General features: G+C 48.6%; 3 protein-coding genes across 6 annotated transcripts in view; 2 read left to right on the top strand and 1 right to left on the bottom strand.

The window, feature by feature from the left end:
* The window catches only part of VAMP1 (vesicle associated membrane protein 1), a 39612-nt gene that overhangs the window by 13038 nt on the left and 4468 nt on the right, over positions 1–22106 (bottom strand). Inside the window, exon 5 of one of the 3 annotated variants that reach the window (XM_054719356.1) lies at positions 7594–8726. The exons of 1 other annotated variant lie outside the window; for it this stretch is intronic. In XM_054719356.1, the coding sequence (XP_054575331.1) occupies positions 8479–8726 (248 nt within the window). In that variant the 3' untranslated portion in view covers positions 7594–8478. Of the gene's footprint in view, positions 1–7593; positions 8727–19826; positions 22010–22106 lie in introns of those variants that run through there. One more of the 3 variants, XM_054719358.1, reaches the window with a different exon arrangement.
* Positions 7315–10706, top strand: CD27 (CD27 molecule). The gene is made up of 6 exons (XM_008144819.3): positions 7315–7450; positions 7628–7759; positions 9480–9653; positions 9861–9947; positions 10203–10322; positions 10582–10706. The coding sequence occupies exons 1-6, from the start codon at positions 7315–7317 to the stop codon at positions 10704–10706; spliced, it is 774 nt and encodes a 257-aa protein (XP_008143041.2).
* On the top strand, positions 11158–19525 carry TAPBPL (TAP binding protein like). Of its 2 annotated transcripts, XM_008144820.3 has the most exons (7): positions 11158–11686; positions 12460–12678; positions 12818–13090; positions 15851–16189; positions 16763–17065; positions 18475–18561; positions 18773–19525. In XM_008144820.3, exons 1-7 carry the CDS (start codon positions 11626–11628, stop codon positions 18850–18852), a joined length of 1362 nt encoding a protein of 453 aa, XP_008143042.2. In that variant the 5' UTR covers positions 11158–11625; the 3' UTR covers positions 18853–19525. The 2 variants fall into 2 exon arrangements, with proteins under 2 accessions (XP_008143042.2, XP_054575330.1); XM_054719355.1 differs by lacking the exon at positions 12818–13090 and having other exon boundaries at positions 11159–11686; positions 18773–19524.

Raw genomic sequence — 22106 nt, 5'->3', positions numbered from 1 at the left:
TGGAAGGTCCCAGGTTCGATTCCGGTCGAGGGCATGTACATTGGTTGCGGGCACATCCCCCAGTGGGGGGTGTGCAGGAGGCAGCTGGTCGATGTCTCTCCCTCATCGATGTTTCTAGCTCTCTATCCCTCTCCTTTCCTCTCTGTGAAAAATCAATAAAATATATTAAAAAAAAAAAAAAGACAGTCTCTTCAATAAATGGTGTTGGGAAAATTGAACAGATACATGCAAAAAAAATGACACTAGATCACCAACTTACACCATACACAAAAATAAACTCAGAATGGATAAAGGACTTAAACATAAGACGGGAAACTATAAAAATACTAGAGGAATCCACAGGCAGCAAAATCTCAGACATATGGCGAAAGAACTTCTTCACTGACACTGCCCCTAGGGCAATGGAAGCTAAAGAGAAAATAAACAAATGGGACTACATCAAAACAAAAAGATTTTTCAAAGCAAAAGAAACCATCAACAAAACAACAAGAAACCCCACTGTATGGGAGAACATATTTTCAAATGTTATCACTGATAAAGATTCAATCTCCAACATCTTCAGGCAACTTATACAACTTAATAAAAGGAAGATAAATGATCCAATAAAAAAATGGGCACAGGACCTAAATAGAATCTTTTTGAAAGAAGACAGAAGGAAGGCCAAGAGACACATAAAAACATGCTCAAAGTCACTAATTATCCGAGAGATGCAAATCAAAACAACAATGCGGTACCATCTCACACCTGTCACAATGGCTAACATCAACAAATCAACAAACAACAAATGTTGGCGCGGATGCGGAGAAAAAGGAACCCTCATGCACTGCTGGTGGGAATGCAGACTGGTGTAGCCACTGTGGAGAACAGAATGGAGTTTCCTCAAAAAACGGAAAATGGAACTCCCATTTGACCCAGTCATCCCACTCCTGGGAATATATCCGAAGAAACTAGAAACACCAATCAGAAAGGATATATGCACCACTATGTTCATAGCAGCACAATTCACCATAGCTAGGATTTGGAAACAGCCTAGGTGCCCATCAGCAGATGACTGAATCAGAAAACTGTGGTACATCTACACAATGGAATACTATGCTGCCATAAAAAGGAAGGCATTCTTACCATTTGCAGCAACCTGGATGGAACTGGAGAACATTATGTTAAGTGAAATAAGCCAGTCAATGAAAGAAAAATACTACATGATCTCACTCATTTGTGGATAATAAAGAACAGTATAAACTGATGCACAAAAAGATAGATACAGAGACAGTAAAGCATCAAACAGACTGTCAAATTACAGCGGGAAGGTTAGGGAGAGGTGGAGGAGATAAAAGATCAACCGGAGGACTTGTATGCATGCAATAGACGCAAAACACTGGGGGTGAGTGCATATATGGGAGTAGGGGGGGGGGGGGGCAATGGTAAGATATGTACACATATAATACCTTAACCTTTTGCACTCGGATGTCGAGTGTGACTCGACACGGTTAGCATCAGTAGCAGCTCGTATGTCGAGCCACACTCGACACATAGTTTCACGGCGGGGGGGGGGGGGGGGGGGGGGGGGGAAGGGGGATTTTTGTCTATTTTTCCAGTATCTTTTCTTGTTTTCATTAGCATGAAAGGACAAGTAAAATGTAAATGCCGTCTCAACTGATGCCACCACCTAAGCTTATCTTTTGCATAGGCAGCAATCTTGAGTAGGAGGGTCCAAGGCATGAGTCGTTGCATCATGCCTTTTTGAGCTTGCATCATCTTCCCTTGGTAAAGAACCTTCCTTATCTTTTCATCTCCTAGGTTTGTTTAGGTTTCTATTAGCATATCACAGATGTTGTCATGACACTGGGTTTAGTTGGATGATTGGTTTGCCCCCTAGCAGTCGCACGTTCTGAGTGAATTTCCCCTCCTCAGGATGGATAAGTTTTCCAAAGACATAGAAAGCAGCGATGATGAATTTTACTTCGAAAACGAGGAAAAAAGTGAAAAATGTAATAGTGACGAAAGTGAGTTCTCCGAGGATGCGAGTGGAGATGATGAACAAATCGCTGGTCCTAGTGGAACTACAGAAAGGAAAAAGTCCCTTGCTTTGCCCAAAGATCTGGCTGAAAGTACTGACAGTGACAGTGACATTGAATTCATAAAGGCAAAACGAAGACGCACAATTGTTTATTCGAGTGAGAGTGATGGAGATATAGGTGATATCATTGAGAAATCGGGTATAAGACCCAGTGAACGTGACATTTCTAGGGGAAAACAGGAAAAAGAAAAGTGGACATCTACATCTGTGAATGACAAAGAGCCTAGCAGAATCCCTTTCTCCACTGGTCAGTTACATGTTGGACCTCAAGTTCCTTCTGGATGTGCCACACCAATAGACTTTTTTCAGTTGTTTTTTACTGAGACGTTGATAAAAAATATAACGGATGAGACAAATGAGTATGCTAGGCATAAAATTAACCAGAAAGAACTATCCCAGCGATCCACTTGGAATAATTGGAAAGATGTGACGATAGAGGAAATGAAGGCTTTTCTTGGTGTAATACTAAATATGGGTGTATTGAATCACCCCAACTTGCAGAGTTATTGGTCCATGGATTTTGAGTCTCAGATACCATTTTTTCTATCTGTTTTCAAAAGAGAAAGGTTCTTGCAAATATTTTGGATGTTACACTTGAAAAACGACCAAAAGTCAAGTAAAGATTTGAGAACAAGAACCGAGAAGGTAAACTGCTTCTTGTCATACCTTGAAATGAAATTTAGGGAGAGATTCTGTCCTGGAAGAGAGATTGCTGTTGATGAGGCTGTTGTTGGTTTCAAGGAAAGATACACTTCATCACATATAATCCTAAAAAGCCAACAAAATGGGGTATTCGTTTATATGTCCTCTCAGATTCAAAATGTGGTTACGTACATTCATTTGTCCCTTATTATGGAGGAATAACAACTGAAACGTTGGTGAGACCTGATCTCCCTTTTACTAGCAGAATAGTTTTAGAGCTTCATGAAAGATTGAAGAACTCATTACCTGGTTCTCAAGGTTATCATTTCTTCACTGACAGGTATTACACTAGTGTCACTCTTGCAAAGGAATTGTTCAAGGAAAAAACACACTTGACAGGGACAATAATGCCCAATAGGAAAGATAATTCACCTGTTATCAAACATCCAAAGCTAATGAAAGGAGAGATAGTGGCTTTCAGGGATGAAAATGCAATGGTTCTTGCGTGGAAAGACAAGAGTATAGTCACAATGCTCAATACATGGGACACTTCAGAGACTGAGTCTGTGGAAAGGAGAGTGTGTGGTGGTGGGAAGGAAATAGTTCTCAAACCCAAGGTCATGACCAACTATACAAAGTTTATGGGGGGTGTTGATATAGCTGATCACTACACAGGCACATACTGTTTTATGAGGAAGACTCTAAAATGGTGGCGTAAACTGTTTTTCTGGGGGCTTGAGGTCAGTGTTGTAAATTCCTATATATTATACAAAGAATGCCAAAAAAGAAAAAATGAAAAACCGATAACGCATGTGAAATTTATTAGGGAACTAGTACATGATCTTGTTGGAGAATTCAGAGATGGTACACTAACTTCCAGGGGTAGATTATTACCTACTAACTTAGAGCAATGTTTAGATCAGTGATGGGCAACCTTTTGAGCTTGGTGTGTCACACTTTGCCAAAAAACTGAGCATAACACGGGTAGTGTGTCACTTTGAGGAAAAAACATTATTTCACGATATTTATAGTTTAAATAACATAAATGTATAATTGTTATATATAATTGTATTTAATAAACCAGTGGCCGCGTGTCATCAGAAATGGCTACTGACACGCGTGTCATAGGTTCGCCATCACTGGTTTAGATGGAAAGCTCCATATAATCACACCTCACCCTAACATAAAACACAAAGATTGTGTTGTTTGTTCTAACAGAAAAATCAAAGGAGGAAGAAGAGAGACAATTTATATTTGCGAAACATGTGAATGTAAACCAGGTCCTCATGTGGGTAAATGTTTCAAAAAATATCACACCATGAAAAATTATAGAGATTAAAATTACTCTTTGAAAGTATCAATAATTTGAAATATAAAAAAATCCAAATAAATAAGTTTGTATGAAAAGAAACTCCAGTTTTTTATTCTACTGCCACGCTTTGTAAAATCTGGGGTATTTAAAAAATTAAATCCCGAGTAGAATAAAGGAATCGAGAAAAAAGCAAGCGAGTGCAAAGGGTTAATAAAAATAAATAAATAAAAAATAAACCCGAAGAGGCCCACACCAAGACACAACATAATTAAAATGCCAAAAGTTAAAGACAAAGAGAGAATCTTAAAAGCAGCAAGAGAAAAGCAGTTAGTTATCCCATAAGACTGTCAGCTGATTTCTCAACAGAAACTTTGCAGACCAGAAGGGACTGGGAAGACATATTCAAAATGATGAAAATCAAGGAACCAAGATTACTTTAGCCAGCAAAGCTATCATTTGGAATTGAAGGGCAGATAAAGAGCTTCCCAGACAAGAAAAAACTAAAGGAATTCATCACCATGGAATGTTAAAGGGTAAGAAGGAGGAGGAGGAGGAGAGAAATATGAACAAAATGGCAATAAATACATATCTATTAACAATTGAATCTAAAAAATAAAATGAACAACCAGAACAGAAACGGACTCATAGATACAGAAAACATTTTGTGGTTGCCAGATGGGAAAGGGTTGGGGGGTTGGATGAAAAAGGTGAAGGGATTAAGAAGTACAAATTGATTGTCATAGAAGAGTCATTGGGATGTAAAGTATAGCATAAGGAATATAGTCAATAATAGTCTAATAACTATGTATGGTGCCAGATGTGTGCGAGATTTATTGGGATGATCATTTAGTAAGTTATGTAATGTCTAATCACTGGGGTGTACACCTGAAACTAATATAATAATGTATGTCAACTGCAATTTTTAAAAAATCTAAAAAAAAAAAAGAATAGGAATATGCAAAATACTATTTTAAGTGGTATCCTTATGATATATAAAACTTCGGTAAAAATTTTGCCACACCTAACAACCTTCTGTTTACAGCTGGTTTGTAGGAAAATTCCAGAAAGGACTGTGTCCCAAATTTGGGGCCTGTGGTAGGGCCAAGGTTAAGGAAACAGCCGGACTGAGGGTTTGGTCAGGACCTCTCAAAAGTAATGAAAGTCATCAAAAGAGAGGCTTCGGTGGGTCTGTCTCTGAAGATGTAAGAAAAGGAGGAGTTGTTGAAAAACACCACATATCTGTGCCAGACAACTGTGTGGAGCTGAACCCCAAAGAAGAAGAGTTGATGGAAGATTTTGAGGGAGAGGTCAGCAGGTTGCACTGTCAGAGCCTGTAGACAAGAGGAAGGAAGGGACTGTCCAGGAAGCCAGCCTAGGACAGGCCAATGCTCACCAAAAGTTGATGCAACTTTTGCTTCACGGAAGGCAGGAGAATAGTAAGATCTAGAAAAGTGGCTCTCCTTCTCCCGACCAGGGGTCCTCCAGGAGAGCCAGGCAGACCCTTCTCTTGCCCTCTCCCCCATGGAGACGTGATGAGTAGAAGAGGGGACATGGGCCTTCGCACAGAGAACACAGGCCTTCGCACAGAGAACACAGGGTGAGCAGCTCAGGGTCTAGTCAAGGTTGTTAGTCTTCTATGTCCTCCAATTCCCCCTTCAGCAAGTTTCTCCTTAAAAGTCCCCAACTCATCCTTCCTCTAGGGTCACGTCCATCCCCACAGGATCCCACCTCCCCATGGCCTCCTTGATGTTTAAGAGTATCAGTGGAGATATTGACCATTGTCTGAGAATGGGGCAGGACTGCTGGTGACAGCAAAATCCTCAGATCCCAAAGCTAACATTCTGAGATGGGAATTCAGGCACCCAGCCCAACAGTGAAAACTATTTGCATAAGTAGCTATTCAAATCACACCCATATAAGGTTTCCTAGCAGACAGGACCCACCTGAAGACTAAAGGGGGTCGGGTAAGGGCACGAGGATGGAAAAAAATGAAGAGAAAGGAAATGAAAGAGTAAGAGAGAGAACCGATATGGCAAGTGAGATCACAGGGGTGTGACATTTTATGAGTCCTGTGGAAACAACTGCAAAGCCCCTGAATGAAAAATAGCCTAAAGAAATGAGCCACCACACCTCATTCCTCAGGGAAAAAGGAGGGGACAGTTCCTAGAACTCAGAGGGGGAAGTCCAGCTATTTCCAATATTCCCCCAAACCACAGAAGTAGGGAAGAGATGGCGCACAGGCATCGACCTTTAACCCCAGTGCCCAAGGCTTATGGGGGAGAGGCCCTGGGGGCTCCAGGACATCAGTGGCTGACACAGCCAGAGGCGGGAAGGGGAAGATGAAGGTGCTAGTGGGGTGAGGAGGGAAGGACAGATGGGCAGTGGGTGACACCTAGTATCACAGACTGGCAGGAAGACTAACTGGGGGTCATGTGTGGTCTCCTAGCACAGACTGTGACAGAGGTTTGAGTCCCTTGGATGCCATTTTAACGCTTCCATCCTAAACTGTTTTGGCCATAAAACCAAGGCTGGTTTTAGTCATTATTCACCCCACTTAGCATAAACATTCAACCGTTTCGCTGCAGAAATGCTGCCCTTGATTGCGATTGCTACCCCAGCCCCGTGAAGGTGTCTCGTGGTGCTAGTTCCTTCCCAAAATCTGAAAACTTCTGAATTCTAAAATTCACCTGACCCCGTTTCAGATCCTCAGTTCCTGTTCCCCTTCCTTCTCTAATTTGCTTATCTCTGTGAAAAAAAAAATAAATAAACTTATCCTCTGCGGAGAGGGGAGAAGGGACGTGCCAGTTAGCTTGTACGCTGTGGACAGGGCCGTAATGGGGGCACCTTTGAGTACAAGTATGTGGATGAGAGGTGGGTGACTGCACGTTCAACGCTTTATAAAAGAGGCAGGCATACGTGGGTTACATTCTTCATGAGCACCAACCAGAGACGGAAACGGAGAAGCTGCAAGTTGGTGGTGGGGGTTGGGGGGATGAGGGGGATGACTTTAAAGAGCAGCAGATCTTCTGACAGAGTTTGCCCTTTAACCACTCTCCCCAGCACCCAGCACGCAAAAAGGGTGGAGGGGTAAGAGGTTGCTGCTGTAAAAAAAAAAAAAAAAACACAACAGTCACAGTAGAGCTTCAACGGCCATCAAAGGTTAGCTCGCCACCTGAAGCAGGACTCCGCGGAGACCTGCAGCCGCTGCCCAGGAGGTGCAAAGAGGAGGAAGCGGAGGCGCAGCCAGTGCAGAGGCCTGCAGTTAGCTTCCCGGGCAGGAGCCATGGCCTGGCCACCTTCCTGTTGGCTGTGGGTTCTGGGGACTCTGGCAGGGCTCTCGGCTACCCCAGTCCCCAAGAGCTGCCCAGAGAAGCACTACTGGGCTCAGGAGAAGCTGTGCTGCCAGATGTGTGAGCCAGGTAAGAGAGGACGCCTTGCCAGGAGCAGGCTGAGTGCGGGAGAGGACTGGGATTGGGGGGAGGGAGGGAAGCAGAACGTGAGTCTGCGCTCCAGCAGGGAGAGGAATCCTGCAGCGCCCGAGGCACCCCCTTGCAGAGGGCAGAGAAGCAGCCTTGACCCTGGACCTCTGCTCACAGGAACGTTCCTCAAGAAGCACTGCGACGGGCAGAGAAAGGCCGCTCAGTGTGAACCGTGTGTCCCAGGGATCTCCTTCTCACCAGACCACAACACCCGGCCCCACTGCGAGAACTGCCGGCACTGTCACTCCGGTGAGATGGGCAAGCATCCAGGGAGCAAGGGGGCACAGCTGGGTGTGGAGGAGCAAAGAAGGGGTAGAGTCGGAGCTTCGGTTGCTTCAAGGCTAAGGCAAGGGAGCCAATGCTGCGAAATGGGGCACCCGGGGAGTGGGGAGCGGGAATGCTGATGTGATGAGAACGCTAGTGTTTAGGGAAAGAGTAAGCGAAATCAGAGGGACTGCTGAGAACGGGTCTATGGTTGGCATCAAGACACTAAAATGGAGGAAGTGGCTCTAGGACCCCCGATTTCAGCCACACACACAAATGAAAATTTGTAATTTCTTTCTTTTTTTTTTTTTAAGTAAGAAGTGTAATATCTGTGGCTGTTAGGAATCCTTTTCTTATTCCTCCATGGTAGCTAGGATTTCAGGAATGAGGTGCCAGGGCACATGGAGTGGCAGGTTTTAACGTGGACCCTTTGAACAAATGCCCTGCGGCACGACACTTGTGAGGACGGACTGCTTAGCTGCGCTATTCCACTACTTGTCTGAAAAATATGTTTGGTCTCACTGGGCTTTTAACACTGTGTTCTTTAAAAAAATTAACTAAATAAAAAAGGTTTTGCCATTGCAAATCAAACAGCAACATCTTGCATACACAAGAAGCATTTATTCCTCAGTCCACGTAACTTAAAAATGTGACTGTTAACACGTTTTTCTCTTCTTGACAGCGACCCCAGCAGGGCCAGACTTTTAAAATTCAAAACCTGCCCGTCCCTCTGCAGGCCCCACCAGAAGCCTTCTCCCAGCCCTGAGCCAGCCTGTGCTCCCTTCGCTATGTCCCAGCCCAGCCCAGCCCAGCCCAATCCATGATTCTTCTCTCTCTGAGACACAGCCCAAAGGTTCCTCAAAGCACTCACACAGCACCTGGCTGCTGGACGGAGGCGCGGGGGCTGGGGGGCCTGAATGAGTTTGGTCCTCTTCGACCTCAGCATTCCCATCTGTAAGATAGAGAAGTACCAGATAGTCTAGAATTTTGTGCACATGTTACACATGGTGAAAAAAAACTCCAGATGTATGGATACTCATCACTGAAAACAAGGGCATTTCATCCATTTTTACCCAATCCCAGCCCCTTCTTTTTTATTTTTTTACTATACATTTTTATTGATTTCAGAGAGGAAAGGAGAGAGAAACATCAATGATGAGAATCATTGATTGGCTGCCTCCTGCACACCCCCTACTGGGGATCGAGCCCACAACCCGGGTATGTGCCCTCTCAGGGAATTGAACTGTGATCTCCTGGTTCGTAGGTAGATGTTCAGCCGCTTAGCCTTAGCCCGGCCAGCAGGCCCAGCCCCTTCTTTAGCCCTTCCCTTCTTTTTGACAAGCCTTCATGATCACTTCCTACTGGTCATCTTCTGTTTAACCTGCTGCTGGTTATACCTGTGAGTCCAACTTCTCAAGCTTTACACTTGCGATGTGTATACTTCTCTATATTATAATTCAATTGTAAAAATCTCAGACTGTTCCTACTTTTCGTAGTGTCTCCTTCTGAACCATGAATTTTCTACAAGTTCCAGGTTTTTTCCTTAATAACAATAATACTAGTGGCAAAGGGACTGGGTGGTGGTGAGAGAGAAGCCGGCCTCTGTGTGGGTGGGGTGGGGCTGGGGGAGAGGATTAAGCAAGTGGGGCTTGCAGGTCTCTGAGGCCTGAGTGTCTTGTATTCCTCCCGCCTCCTCTGTCCCCAGGTCATCTCATCCGAAACTGCACCCCCACCGCCAATGCCGTGTGTACCTGCCCCACGGGCTGGGAGTGCACGGACAAGGAGTGTACCGAGTGCTATCCTGCTAGAAACCCCACGCTGACCCCTCATCTATCACCGGCCCCAGGCCCACAACCCACCCACTTACCTTACACCCAAAGTAAGTTCCAGGGAACTCTTTGTCCAGTTTGGGGTAAGGGTCACTCTCAAGTGGCACCCCTTCTGAGCCCAATCCCCAACATGAGTTGCCTGGTTGGCTTGTCTCTGCCTTTCCATCTCATCCAACTCTTCCCAGGCCTCTAGGCCTTCAGCTTGGGCCTTCCCTGTTGGCTCCCTGCTGTTGCTCACTCTACGTCTGTTTTTCCAGAGTTGCTGGAGGCCAGGACAGCCAGGCACATGCAGACTCCGGCTGACCTCAGGCTGCCTGCCCCAGCTCTCTCGACTCAACGGCCAGGTGAGTTTTCTCCACACTCTCCACTCCAAGAGAGAATATATATGGGAGAGTCCAAGAGACAAGCCAGCTCCTAGGAGTGGGGAGAAGAAGAGGAGGAAGAGCAGAGTCTAGGGATGAGGAAAGGACTTGGTCCAATGATGGGGGTGGAGAGGAAGGCTGGGAGGAGAGAGGCAAAGATGAGGGGAGGGCTGGGGTGAGAGGAGTCTAGGGCTGGGCCCTCCCCCCAAACCCTTGTGTGGCCCCTGCCTGTCACAGCCCAGAGGTTCCTGTGCAGCTCAGGATGCATCAGAATCTTCGTGATCCTGTCTGGAATGTTTCTTGTTTTCACCGTGGTCGGAGCCCTGTTCCTCCATCAACAAAGAAAAAATGGACTAAGTAAGAGACAAAATACAGGTCTCCAGTCCTGTTTCTGACCCCACCCCCACCTTCTCAGCCCTGCCACCCCTGCCTGGGACCTGGTGGAAGCCTCCCTCGCTCCATCTGGATCAACCCTGGCTCCTGCCTGGTCTTCCTGTCCTCTTAGCTGAGGTCCTCCTGACAGCCCTCCCCCAAGCTGACCTCCTTTGCCTGTCTCCTCTTCCTTTGCCTCCTCCCCTGACCCCTGGCCAAGATTCATCTGTTTCTGCTTCTGCAGACAAAGGAGAAAGTCCCGCAGCGCCTGCCGAGCCTTGTCCCTACAGCTGTCCCAGGGAGGAGGAAGGCGAAGCCATCCCCGTCCAGGAGGATTACAGAAAGCCTGAGCTTGCTTCCTACCTCTGAGCCGGCATCCCAGAGGGGGTCATCACTGCAGAAAAGGCCTGGCCTCCACCTCAGCCCACTACCCAGCCAGGAGCAATGAGACCCAGCAACCACAAATTAGTACCAGGCCCTCAAGAGGCCCTCTCCGGTGTGCAGACTTGAGAAAGTACCTTTTGAGACTGGCGTGACAAGGACACGTGGGAGGTGGAGGGTGGGAAGCAGGCTGTGTCCTGGCCCAGCCAGCTTCACCTCGGTGCTGGAGGAGGACCGGGGTTCCAGCTGTAAAATACACCTAAGCCTAGGAAAGCCCCACGTGCTGTATTTAGAAACAGCAAAATAAAGTGACAGGTTGCCACATGCCGCCTCTCTGAAATTCCACTCACAAAGCAGGCCACTCCCAGCCTCGTCTCTATCAGGGATCTGAGGGAGGAGCCTTCTCCCCTGCGGTCTGGTGTTGGAGCCTGCCCAGCAGGGGAGGGAGGAGGTGTGGTACCAACAGAAAATGAGAAAAGGTTCCCAGACTCAGGGGGTTCCTGCGTCTAGCTTCGGCCTCTCCCTTCCTCCTCCCACCTCCCTTTCCCTACATCTCCACTTTCTTGGGGCTGGTGGGGAGCAGAAGGGGGCACGCAGTGAAGTCAGGTCTTGAAATCGCCAGGGGGTGCGTGGGGATGGGCAGCGGGGTTGGAAAGGAGAACAGCGAACAGGACTCTGGCACCAGCAAGAAATGGCTTCACCCAGAGGCGAAGGCAGCCGCAGTGACACCTCCTCAAAGTGAAAGTGAAAGAGAAGTAGGCGGAGGACAGGAGAGAAACTCTCAAGCCGTTGGCCACCAAGGAGTATTGAAAGGAGAATTCAGAGAGACCCCTCTTCTCCAGCTGGGACAGGGCAGGCCGGGAGCCGGCGGAGAAGGGCGGCGGCGGAGGGCCTGAGAGCAGCCCCCATGGGCACAGAGGGGTGGTGCCTGCTGCTCTGCTTGGCTCTGTCCGGAGCTGCGGACACTGGTGAGTGGGAGCAGGCTGGAGGGAAGAGAGGCTAGGGGAGCTCCGGATAGCCACCCCACCGTCCCCACCCCACCCCAACCCCCCACCCCCACCCCGGGTTACACAAGGGGAAAGGAGACAATCGCTTCTAAGCCCAAGGGGAGAACGGCTCAGTGGCTGACAATGGAACCCGTTGTGTTGGGGAGAGAAGCTGAGACCCAGGGGGAAAAGCCAAATAAGAGGGGCCTTCACGGTGAATGTGGTGGGAGCGCTGTCCTTGGGAGAGGGGACACCTTCGGAAGAGAAAGGTTCCCCAGCTAGGAAACCGCCAGGAAGGTGATCGGGAGGCGGGAGAGGGGAAGGCCACTTGTTGCGGCAGAAAAAAGCAGAGCAGACCTGTTGCCGGCTGGGAAATGGAGAAGATGGCTGCCAACACCCTGGACTGCACCACGGCCTGTCGTCTCTCCCAGTGGCAAATCTGCTTTTATTTGCCTTTGCTGAGAACTCCTTTGCCTGAAAATAGCTTTCATTCGATGGTTGGAAATAAAAGCAAAAGCATAAACCCGTCGGAGCAAGGCAAATCCAGGACTTTGAATCACTGGCATCAAGAAGTTCCTGGGAAGGCAGGTGCTTCCCAGAAGCCAGCCTGGGGATGACGAGATAGGGACAGAGATGGCTGGGCCCCTGGAACACAACGTCCAGCCCTAATGACCGCACAGTTGGGGCAGGGAGCGGGCACAGCAATAACTGTCTGGGCGGGAGGGTGCGGCTGCAGCCCAGTCTTTTCCCCGCAGCTGAGAGGCAGTGGCGGGCAGTGGATGTGGTCTTGGACTGCTTCTTGGTGGAGGAAGGCAAGCACCGTGGAGGCTTTGCCAGCGATAAGAACATGGTGAAGGCCCTGCTGGTGCTGAGGCAGGTGCCAGTGCTGGATGATGGCTCCCTGGAAGGCTTCACCGACTTCCAAGTGAGCACACTGGTCAAAGACAACCCACCTGTTACCTTTGATGCCTCAGGTAAGAGCCCCCGCCCCGGGTCCCAGTCCTGCGGGGCTCCCCGCACTGGGACCGCCCAGTTCCCAGTGCGCCCACCTGCATCTGCTTCCCCTGTCCTCAATCCAGTCCACCCTCTGTGCCGCCCGCCCTTCTCCCCCAGTGAGTCCGGTGCAGATTCCCCACGCAGAGGCCTTGCTCCATGCTGACTGCAGCGAGAAGGAGGTGACCTGTGAGATCTCCCGCTATTTTCTCCAGGCCAGACAAGAGGCTGCTGTTGAGACATCAGCTTGGTTCATCGCCAACTTGCAGGTCTCTGGAGGGGGACCCAGTGTCTCCATACTGATGAAGACTCTCGGGGATGCTGAGAACAGGGCTCTCTTGCACCCCACGATGAACCTACCCCTAGGCCCCCAGGGGACTGTGCTGACTACAGGTAAGAAAATGAAAAGTAGCAGAAAGTTTCCTTTTAATATATTTTTATTGAGTCCAGAGAGGGAGAGATAGAAACGTCAATGATGAGAATCATTGATCAGCTGCCTCCTGCAGGCCCCACACTGGGGATCAAGCCCGCAACCCAGGCATGTGCCCCGACTGGGAATCAAACTGTGACCTCCCAGTTCATAGGTCAACGCTCAACCACTGAGCCATACCGGCTCAGCAAGAAAAAGAAGAAGGAAGGGAACAAGTCCACCTCCATCCACATCAGTCATCTCAAGGTGTCCCCTCGACCTTGGTCCTTTCTTTCAAAAGGCCCAAAATGGGGCTAATTTTCTCCTCACTGTTCTGCCTGAGGAAATGACATGCTCTATTCATGTATGCTGTTCATAGTAGGCTCCCTGGGCCAAGCACCAGTTTTCTCCCAGTGAAAAGCCATCCTGGTCTGGTGTTTGATGAGAGCAAAGCACAGGGGTTCAGAATTTGTTCGTTACCCCTTATTAATATTATTAGTAAAACTCAGTTCTTGCTTTCTCCAGCACATCCCAGAGGGCACAGGGAATTGAGAACATGAGGATAAGTTTCTCCAGAGGTCATTAAATCTACTATTTTACCTCCAAAAAGAGACAACCAAGTCCAAAGATTAGGGAGCTACCTACCTATCCTTAGAAAGCCCCAGAACATTCGACCTCCCTGTGGTCTATCCTAAGTGTATCCTGCTACAGCAGAAAAGAGGAGTCCTCATAGTCCTGGTATAGCTAGATATTCCCTTTTTATTTTGGGATATTTTAAGCCTACAAAAGGTGAAAGAATAATGTAATGAACACCTGTATGTTATACACCTAGGTCCCATCAATTGTTAGCCTTCCCTTAATAGATATTCCTGAACAAATTGAAAGCTTCAGTAATCCCAATACTTCACTCCAAATACTGCCATGTATAGCATGTGGTTTATAGCATTTGGTTTATAACCAAAGACAGGGATATTCTCCATCATCACAGAACCATCACCTCAGCAAACCAAGGTGGGGTGGTCTACCGTGGTGCAGACAATAAGGGGGTACAGTGTGTCAAGAATTTAAGAACATATTTGCCAGGGCAGTCCCACTTGCTACACCACATACTGTCAAGTATGAAGTCCAAATTCAAACTTCTCCAATTACCCCACTAATGTTCTTTGTAGCTCTCTGGTTCTTGTAGAGTCCAGGATTCAAGCAAGGACCACACACGCATTTAGCCGTCTTGTGCCTTTAGGCTCCTGTACTCCAGAACGGTCTTTCATAGCCCTGACATCTTTGAAGAGCCTAGGCCAGTGATGGGCAACCTTTTGAGCTTGGTGTTTCAAACTTCGCCAAAAAACTGAGCATAACTCGGGTAGTGTGACCCTTTGAGGAAAAAAACATTATTTCGTGATATTTATAGTTTAAATAACATAAATGTTTCATCCTCGGCATGCGGCCGCCTCAGCGGCCGCGTGTCATCAGAAATGGCACTGACATGCGTGTCAGAGGTTCGCCATCACTGGCCTAGGCCCTTATCTGGTAGCATATCCCACTGCCTGACTGTTTTCCTCATTAGATTTAGGTTTAGCATGTCTGTGTGCTTTTTATTTTATTTTTTTTAATATATTTTATTGATTTTTTTTTTACAGAGAAGAAAGGAGAGGGCTAGAGAGTTAGAAACATCGATGAGAGAGAAACATCGATCAGCTGCCTCCTGCACACCTCCTACCGGGGATGTGCCCGCAACTAAGGTTACATGCCCTTGACCAGAATCAAACCTGGGACCTTTCAGTCTGCAGGCCGACGCTCTATCCACTGAGCCAAACCGGTTATGGCTTTATTTTATTTTTTAATCCTCATGCTTAGAGAGGAAGGGAGCGAGAGAGAGAAACAGCGATGTGAGAGAGGAACATCGATCGGTTACCTTCCGTACATGCCCCGACTGGGGATTGAACCCACAACCCAGATATGTGCCCCCACCAGGAATCGAACCGGCAACCATGTGCAGGACGATTCCCAACCAACCGAGCCACAGCGGCTGGGCATACAGTGTGCTTTTTAAACTCTTACTCCTACTTAGACTTCACAGCAGCCTTGCCTTCGGCAGGTGAGCTTGGTAACACTAAGTGACTTGTCCAAGGTCACAGAGCGACCACATGGAAGAACCAGGGTTCTTACCCAAGAGTCAACAGTAACCCACAATTCTGCATGTGTATCTTCCTGGTGAGAGGTAAACAGCTTTCATCAGATTATCCAGGGGTGACTCCAAAACAGTTAAGATCACCTTGTGTGTCACACTGCCTTTCCAGAGCCCCATTTCTTTGTTTGCTGTTGTTTGTTTTGTTTTTTAATTAAATTTTACTGGAGTGACATTAGTCAACATGAACATATAGGTTTCATATGTGGGTTACTAAATTACAAAATCTGTATCTAGCACCATGCGCCCACCATCCAAAGTCAAATCTTCTCCTGTCACCTCATATTAGGACCCCTTTTTCTCCCCCACCCCCTTCCCTCTGGCAACCACCACACTGCTGTTTGTGTTCATAAGTTTCAGTTTTATATTCCACGTGAGTGAAATCATATGGTTCAAGAGCTCCATTTCTTTGTGGTTCCACCTGTTTGAGAAATGAGCCCAACTGCCCTCCCTGTCCAAGAAAGGAGGCAGGGGCAGATGTATAACCCACCTGCCCACAGCGCAGGTCAGGTGGTCTCAAGAGGAAGCTGAACACATCACCCTCTTTCTCTCACCACAGTGGAGTTCCAGGTGACAACACATACCCCATCCCTGAGTTTGCAGCGGGGGTCCTCAGCCTCCCTGCACTGCGGCTTCTCCATGGCACCAGGCTTGGACCTCGCCAGAGTGGAGTGGCGGCTGCAGCATAAAGGCAGTGGCCAGCTGGTGTACAGCTGGACCCCAGGGCAGGGCCAAGCCAAGCGAGAGGGCGCTACCCTGGAGCCTGAGCAGCTCCTCATGGCCGGGGACGCCTCCCTCAAGCTACCCAGCCTCACTCTGAAGGACGAGGGGGCCTACATTTGCCAGATCACCACCTCTCTGTACCAAGCTCAACAAATCATCCAGCTCCATGTCCAAGGTGAGGCCAGAACTCGCTTCTCTGGGGGAGAGGGAAAGGGATATGCTTATTGGGAGTGTTTTCCATATTGGAGTCCAAATACAAGGGCATTTCCTGAGAGGCAGACTGCATTCCCACAATCTAAATGCCATCTCCACCCTAGAGGTGCAGATGGCATCAGATTGTCTTCTGTCATACTTCGGGTAAGTCCATCGAGAAACTTCCCAGACCAGGATCCGGTTGCCCTGCCCTGGCTTGCTGCCTCCAATCACACACCCTAAAGGAGCAACAGCAAACCTAGGAGGTCCTGATCGAGAAGAGCGTTTCATCACTGATACCCTTTGAAGTCACTGCTCATAGTGATGAGAAGAAGCAAGCCCGTTGTTAGTTGGTTTTACTACTGTCTTTCAATTACCTGTGGAAGATGTACCCCTTTATGGCCTGCATCCAGGGTGGACTCCTCACCGCCCCTTGGCACTCCACTGAGGATAAAGCTTCAGCCTGCACATCCTAGCTCAAGCTCAGCAGGAAGAGAAGGCTTTAGGCTTCTCTGTTGTCCCAATGACCCATCTGGAATCTTATTCTTTCTTCCAGCTTCTCCCAAAGTACGACTGGGCTTGGCAAATGAAGCTCTGCCACCCACTCTCATCTGCAACATCGCTGGCTATTACCCTGTGGACGTGACTGTGACGTGGACCCGAGAGGAACTGGGTGGAGCCCCAGTCCCAGTCCCAGACGCCTCCTTCTCCAGCCTCCGGCAAAGCCCAGAGGGCACCTACAGCATCTCCTCCTCCCTGACGGCAGAACCTGGCTCTGCTGGTGCCACTTACACCTGTCAGGTCGCCCACATCTCCCTGGATGAGCCCATTGTGACCAGCACCTGGGCTGCCCCACCAGGTACTGGGGTGCCCCCTCTCCCACCTCTACCCTGGGCTTGTGGCTCTCCTGCCTCCAGCTCATCTTTGGTCTTGTTCTGCTTCCTATCACGCTATGTTCATTCACAGTCTCAGCTTCTTTCCAGGGCAGCAGCCTCCATAGCTGCCAGCACACATCCTGAGACCAGTACGCCAGGTGCCAGGGCACCAGGCGGTGTGCTGGAGATGGAGGCTGGATCACTCCTGATCCTGCCCTTAAGGAGCTTAGTCCACTTGGAGGGACCAACTAGGCAGGCATGGAAGATGTCCTGGGAAGGGGGAGGGCATGAAAACCAAGTTAGCTAGCTGGAGGGGCAAGGAAACACCAAGACAGAAAGAACGGCATGTAAAAAGGCCAAGTATGAAGCAGCCTAAAGAGGACTCGGGAACTGCACAGTCAGAGCCAAGAGAGGGCGGGAAAACCGGGAAGTGGCTTAAAGCTTGAGAAGTAATTGTATTTACTGAGCATTTACATGAATTGAGCACTATACTAAGCACTTAGATGTATGATCACATGTCTTAGCATGACTCCCATTGTATTAATGAGTGAACTGGCACTCAGATGTTAAGTAATTTGCCCAAGGTCACCTACCTAGTAAATGGTAAAGGGTGAGATGCGGAAAAACAGGCAGCCTGATTACGCCAGAACCTCAAACCCTCCACTACTATTAGTGGGCTGACACTTTTCTGTTTTCCTCACCTGAGGAGTGAAGATACTTTTTCCATTGACTTGTAGAGAGTGGAAAGGAGGGGTGAGAGCAAGGAGGAGAGAAGAGAGATTGGGTTTGCCTCCCACCCCCAACTGGAGCTGGGGAACAACCCTGCAACCCAGGTATGTGCCCTTGACAGGGAATCGAACCCCTGACCCTCCGGTGTGCAGGCCAATGCTCTAACCACTGAGTGTGCTGACCAGGGCTAGTGGGCTGATACTGATGGGCCTTCAAGCTGGAACTTCATCCTGAAGCCGCAGAATATTATTTAAAATTTTTAAACAGGAAAGAATCAGTACCTAGAATGCAAACATCCAGGAGCATTGGGCATTATTATTTGAGACTGGGGTTTTGTCTCAGCTCACATCATTCTCCAGCTATTTATAAAATCCTAGTTTAACTGCCAACAGCTATCTAACTTAAATTTCTCTTGCAAAGCAATAAAAAAAAAAAAAAAAGATGTCCTGAGGTGGGAAACGGTGGGAATTCTGTGTGGAGAAACACGCAAACATCCAACAACTTTGAGCAAGTACAACTGCTACTGTGTGCCCAGTCCCTGGGGGAGAGCAGAACTCTTGGTGTGAGCTCTCCACACAGGGACTCACACACTCCTTTGTCCTGCTGGCGGGGGCTGAGCTGGTTCCTGCCCACTGATTCCTGCCTGCACTCTTCTCACCTACAGAGCAGAGAATTGTGGCCTTTGGAGTCCTTTTTGCCAGCAGCCTCTTCCTCCTTGCACTGCTGTACCTGGGACTTCAGAGATGGCAAGGTAAGAGTCCGCTGCCCTCAGCTTTGCCCGACCCACCTCACTTGCAACCAGCCTCTGCTAACCACCTCCTCACACCATCTCCCCACCCAAGACCAGAGATGAAGCCCAAGCATCCCAGGTTCCAGCCAGCACCCCTCCCCCCCATCCACAGCCCACAGCTTTGGGGGTACCACAGCTGAAACCAACCTCACTCCCTCTTGTTCTCTCCTAGCTACCTCATCCAAGGTCTGCCAAGACTCCGAGGCCCTCTGGGTAGACACTCTCCTGCCTCCGAATAAAAAGAAAGAGTAGTCACGTTCTCCCAGAAGGACTCTAAGCCAAGCCCCAAAGCTCAAAAATACCCCAAGAAAAGCATGAAGAAAGCACAGATCACAGGGGCACTGGCTCTGAACATGTGCAGGACTCTGCCTTCTTTCTGCGCCAGGGAGGAGATGCTGTAGATAACTTCTGGGCTTTGCCTGGGGTAAACAGAACAGAGGCCATCAGGAAGGTCTGGGTGGAAGTTAAAACAAGAACCCGATTTGAGGTACAGTGGTAGGAACAGAAAATGGGAAGAAATTAAGAAAGGAGCAAGTGAGGGGCAGTGGGACAAAGGGGTAGAGGTTGGGCGACCACACGCAAATATTGAACTCTGTCCAAATAAAAGCGTCTTGGTCCTTGGAGGCAAAGCTTTCCCACTTTCCTACCTTTCCCTATGTTGGACCCAACTGAGCTGTGTCCCAGGCCTTGCTGCAAAGTGTTCAAGGTGCGAAATAAAGGCCCTAGAAGGCAGCCCCGGGGCCCATCTCGGGTGCTCTGTGTAACCTCGAGCTGTAATTAGGTTCTGCTCCTTAGATAGTTGCTGGGTACTCCAGGATACCTACAACTCCTCATCCCTACTACTCCTCACACGACTCAGCTGCCAGGGAGAGATTTCTTTTATTTATTTCTAAAATCTGCTAGTCAATACAGTGGAACTCGGCACAAAGGAAGGAGGTAGATAGGTGATGTCTGAGAAAACCTGCCGTTGTTTGTCAGCGTGAGATCCTCACTCAACTTCCTGTTGTCACTTCCTCTCACTGGCACCAGAAGAGTTGGGCTGCTTCAGGCATGAATGCTGAGAGCAGAGACCACTTCCTTTGCCAACACAGAGCTTTAATCTCCGAAGACCATCTGACACACATTAGCCAGCCTTTCCGGCCTAAAGCAACATCAGACTACTAGAAAGAAGCAACACTCCCCTCCCCACCTCTCTCCTACTCCAACCCAAACAACAACCAAGTCAGTGTAGTTAGGAATTTATATTTTTTGCGCCTTTGTTTAGAATACATGAAATTGGTAAACAAGCCACATGCCTTTGGTGAAGTACAGTTGTTATTCTATACAAGTATGAGACTGAGGTTAGGAAAAAAGACAAAGAGGTGATGACAGACACACAGTGGAAACCCCACATCGTCTCATGGCAAACTGAAGGGGATGTGGGAAGCTCGGCTTCATTTGACTGCAAAGTCCCAGGGTTTAGTTGCATATTTGCTCATGCACATGGGGGGTAGGAGGGAAAGGGGACAGCAAAGACACAAAAGAGGGTACACAGTGGGATGAGAAAGAAAGTAGAAGGGCTGAAATCTCCAAAAGAACAAAGCCAACTATATCTGGTGAGCCTCGGAGGGACAGAAACCCAGGAAATAATTCCTGTGACACGGGTGGGTGGGCTAAGAGGGCGAATTTGCTCCAGGCTTGGGACACATCGAGGACAGTGGTGGTTCTTCTCCAGCGGTGACCCCCTGCATTAGGCAAGGAGGAGCCCAGAGGAGAGTGGAGACCTTCGGGGGGAACCGCTGGGAGGGTACACTGACTGCTTTCTTCCAGCTCTTCAGTCCCACCCTGGGGCAGGACAAAGGGAATGTGGGGAACAGGGGCAAAGGGGGAGGAAGGATGGTTTTGTGCAATGAAATGCTGCTGCATGGAAAGTGAGCATCCAGACCCAGCCCAGCCTCTTCCTGCTTGTGGACCAGAGGACAGAAGGAACACAAGAGCATGGGCGTTTCCCCTCTGTTCCCAGCCTGCCGGCCTCCCCTCACAACTGGGTCTACCCCACCCAAGACCCTATCCTGAAGCCCAGCAGTGGCCCCCGCACAGGCTGAGTAGCTCCCATCCTTAGATTCCACTGTCTGTACCCACAAGCCATGCAAAGAGAAAAGGAAAGGAGGCAAAGTGGAATTCAGATGGGTACACGTGGTTTAGAAGGGGAGTACAACGCAGGAAGAACAGACAGGTGGCTCTAGGTGAAAGGGCCCCATGATAGCACAAACTGTCTACATTGTCTGCCTCCTACCCCAAGACTGAGTCGGTGGGTATACTGGGCTTCTCTAAATATTCAGAATCGGCCAGGCCTTCGGAAGGCCATCTTGCCTCATCCCTGTCTTTGGCAAGTACACAGGAGTGGTGTAGAGGAAGTCCCTGAAAGTCCAAGGACCCCTCACACTCCTTAATCAACAGGAAGGGAGGAACAGGACCCTCCTTAACGAGAGGGCAAGAAGTGGCTTCCTCTGAGCTTATTTTCAAATTAGGCCCTTTATTCACTGTTTCTCTCTAACTAATACACACTCTCTCTTTATGCCGACAATGAAAACGAATCAAGAGTCCCAAACTTTGGCTATATGACATTACTTGGTACTCTCATGAACAGTACAGAATGCTGCAGAAAATGTGGACAAGGGTCAGCCCCTTCCAGTTACGAACTTGTGGGACTGCTTCTAGGATGGCAATGAGAATTCTGGTATTTTCACAATTAATGTGCGTTCTCCAGGTCGCTGGAGAACAAAGTAAAAGGCTGTAAGATCCCTGAAGACATAGAAAATCTTGGACTAACAGATTAGAAATAACTGCAAAAAACAGGTTTCGCTATCTAAGAGGGTATTGCACCAGGACCGAGTTGGACTTTGTGCCCACCCAGGATCCTCTTCAGGCCTGGCATAAGAGAAGAGCTCCAAGGGACCAGGGCAGCCCTGAGTGAGCCACCATTTTCGCAGGTGTTCCCGGCCTCCTCCTGCCAGCGGCCTGGCTTTCCTGGAGGCACCATGGGCACGGATACCCTTCTCCTCCCCGAATCTTGACACTTTGGTGGGCATGTCACTACAGCTTCGCCCGTCCCCTTCCCTTGGCCTCCAGCTCTTTTTGGCTTTGGAGGAATTTGCGATTTTATAAGAAGCAGGTAGGGAGGAGGTGCCGGCTGTTGCTCTTCAGATAGTTGCTTCAAATTGCGCCAGGAGCAGCATTTCGAGTGTTGAGGGACATAGTGCAAGTGAAAGCAACAGAAAAGGAGGAATGAGCGATGGAGAAACCTGGGCTGGGGTGGAGGAAGGTAGATGGGGAAGTTGGTTGAGAGAGCAAACAAGGAGAGGAACATGAGTTTGGATGGCAATGGAGAACAGGGAAGGGGTGGCACATTCTCAAGTAAAAAAGTAGACTGGACACAGGAATCAGGAAGTCCAAGATGGAAAAGAGAGAGAGAGAGACAGGAGAAAACAAGAGGACAAATTACATCAGGTTACTAGGCATTCGGG

The sequence above is a fragment of the Eptesicus fuscus genome, chromosome 7, assembly GCF_027574615.1.
Source record: "Eptesicus fuscus isolate TK198812 chromosome 7, DD_ASM_mEF_20220401, whole genome shotgun sequence".
NCBI classification, from domain to species: domain Eukaryota; kingdom Metazoa; phylum Chordata; class Mammalia; order Chiroptera; family Vespertilionidae; genus Eptesicus; species Eptesicus fuscus.
Note: the sequence above shows the minus strand (reverse complement) of the source record. Positions and strands in the feature narration are given on the sequence as shown.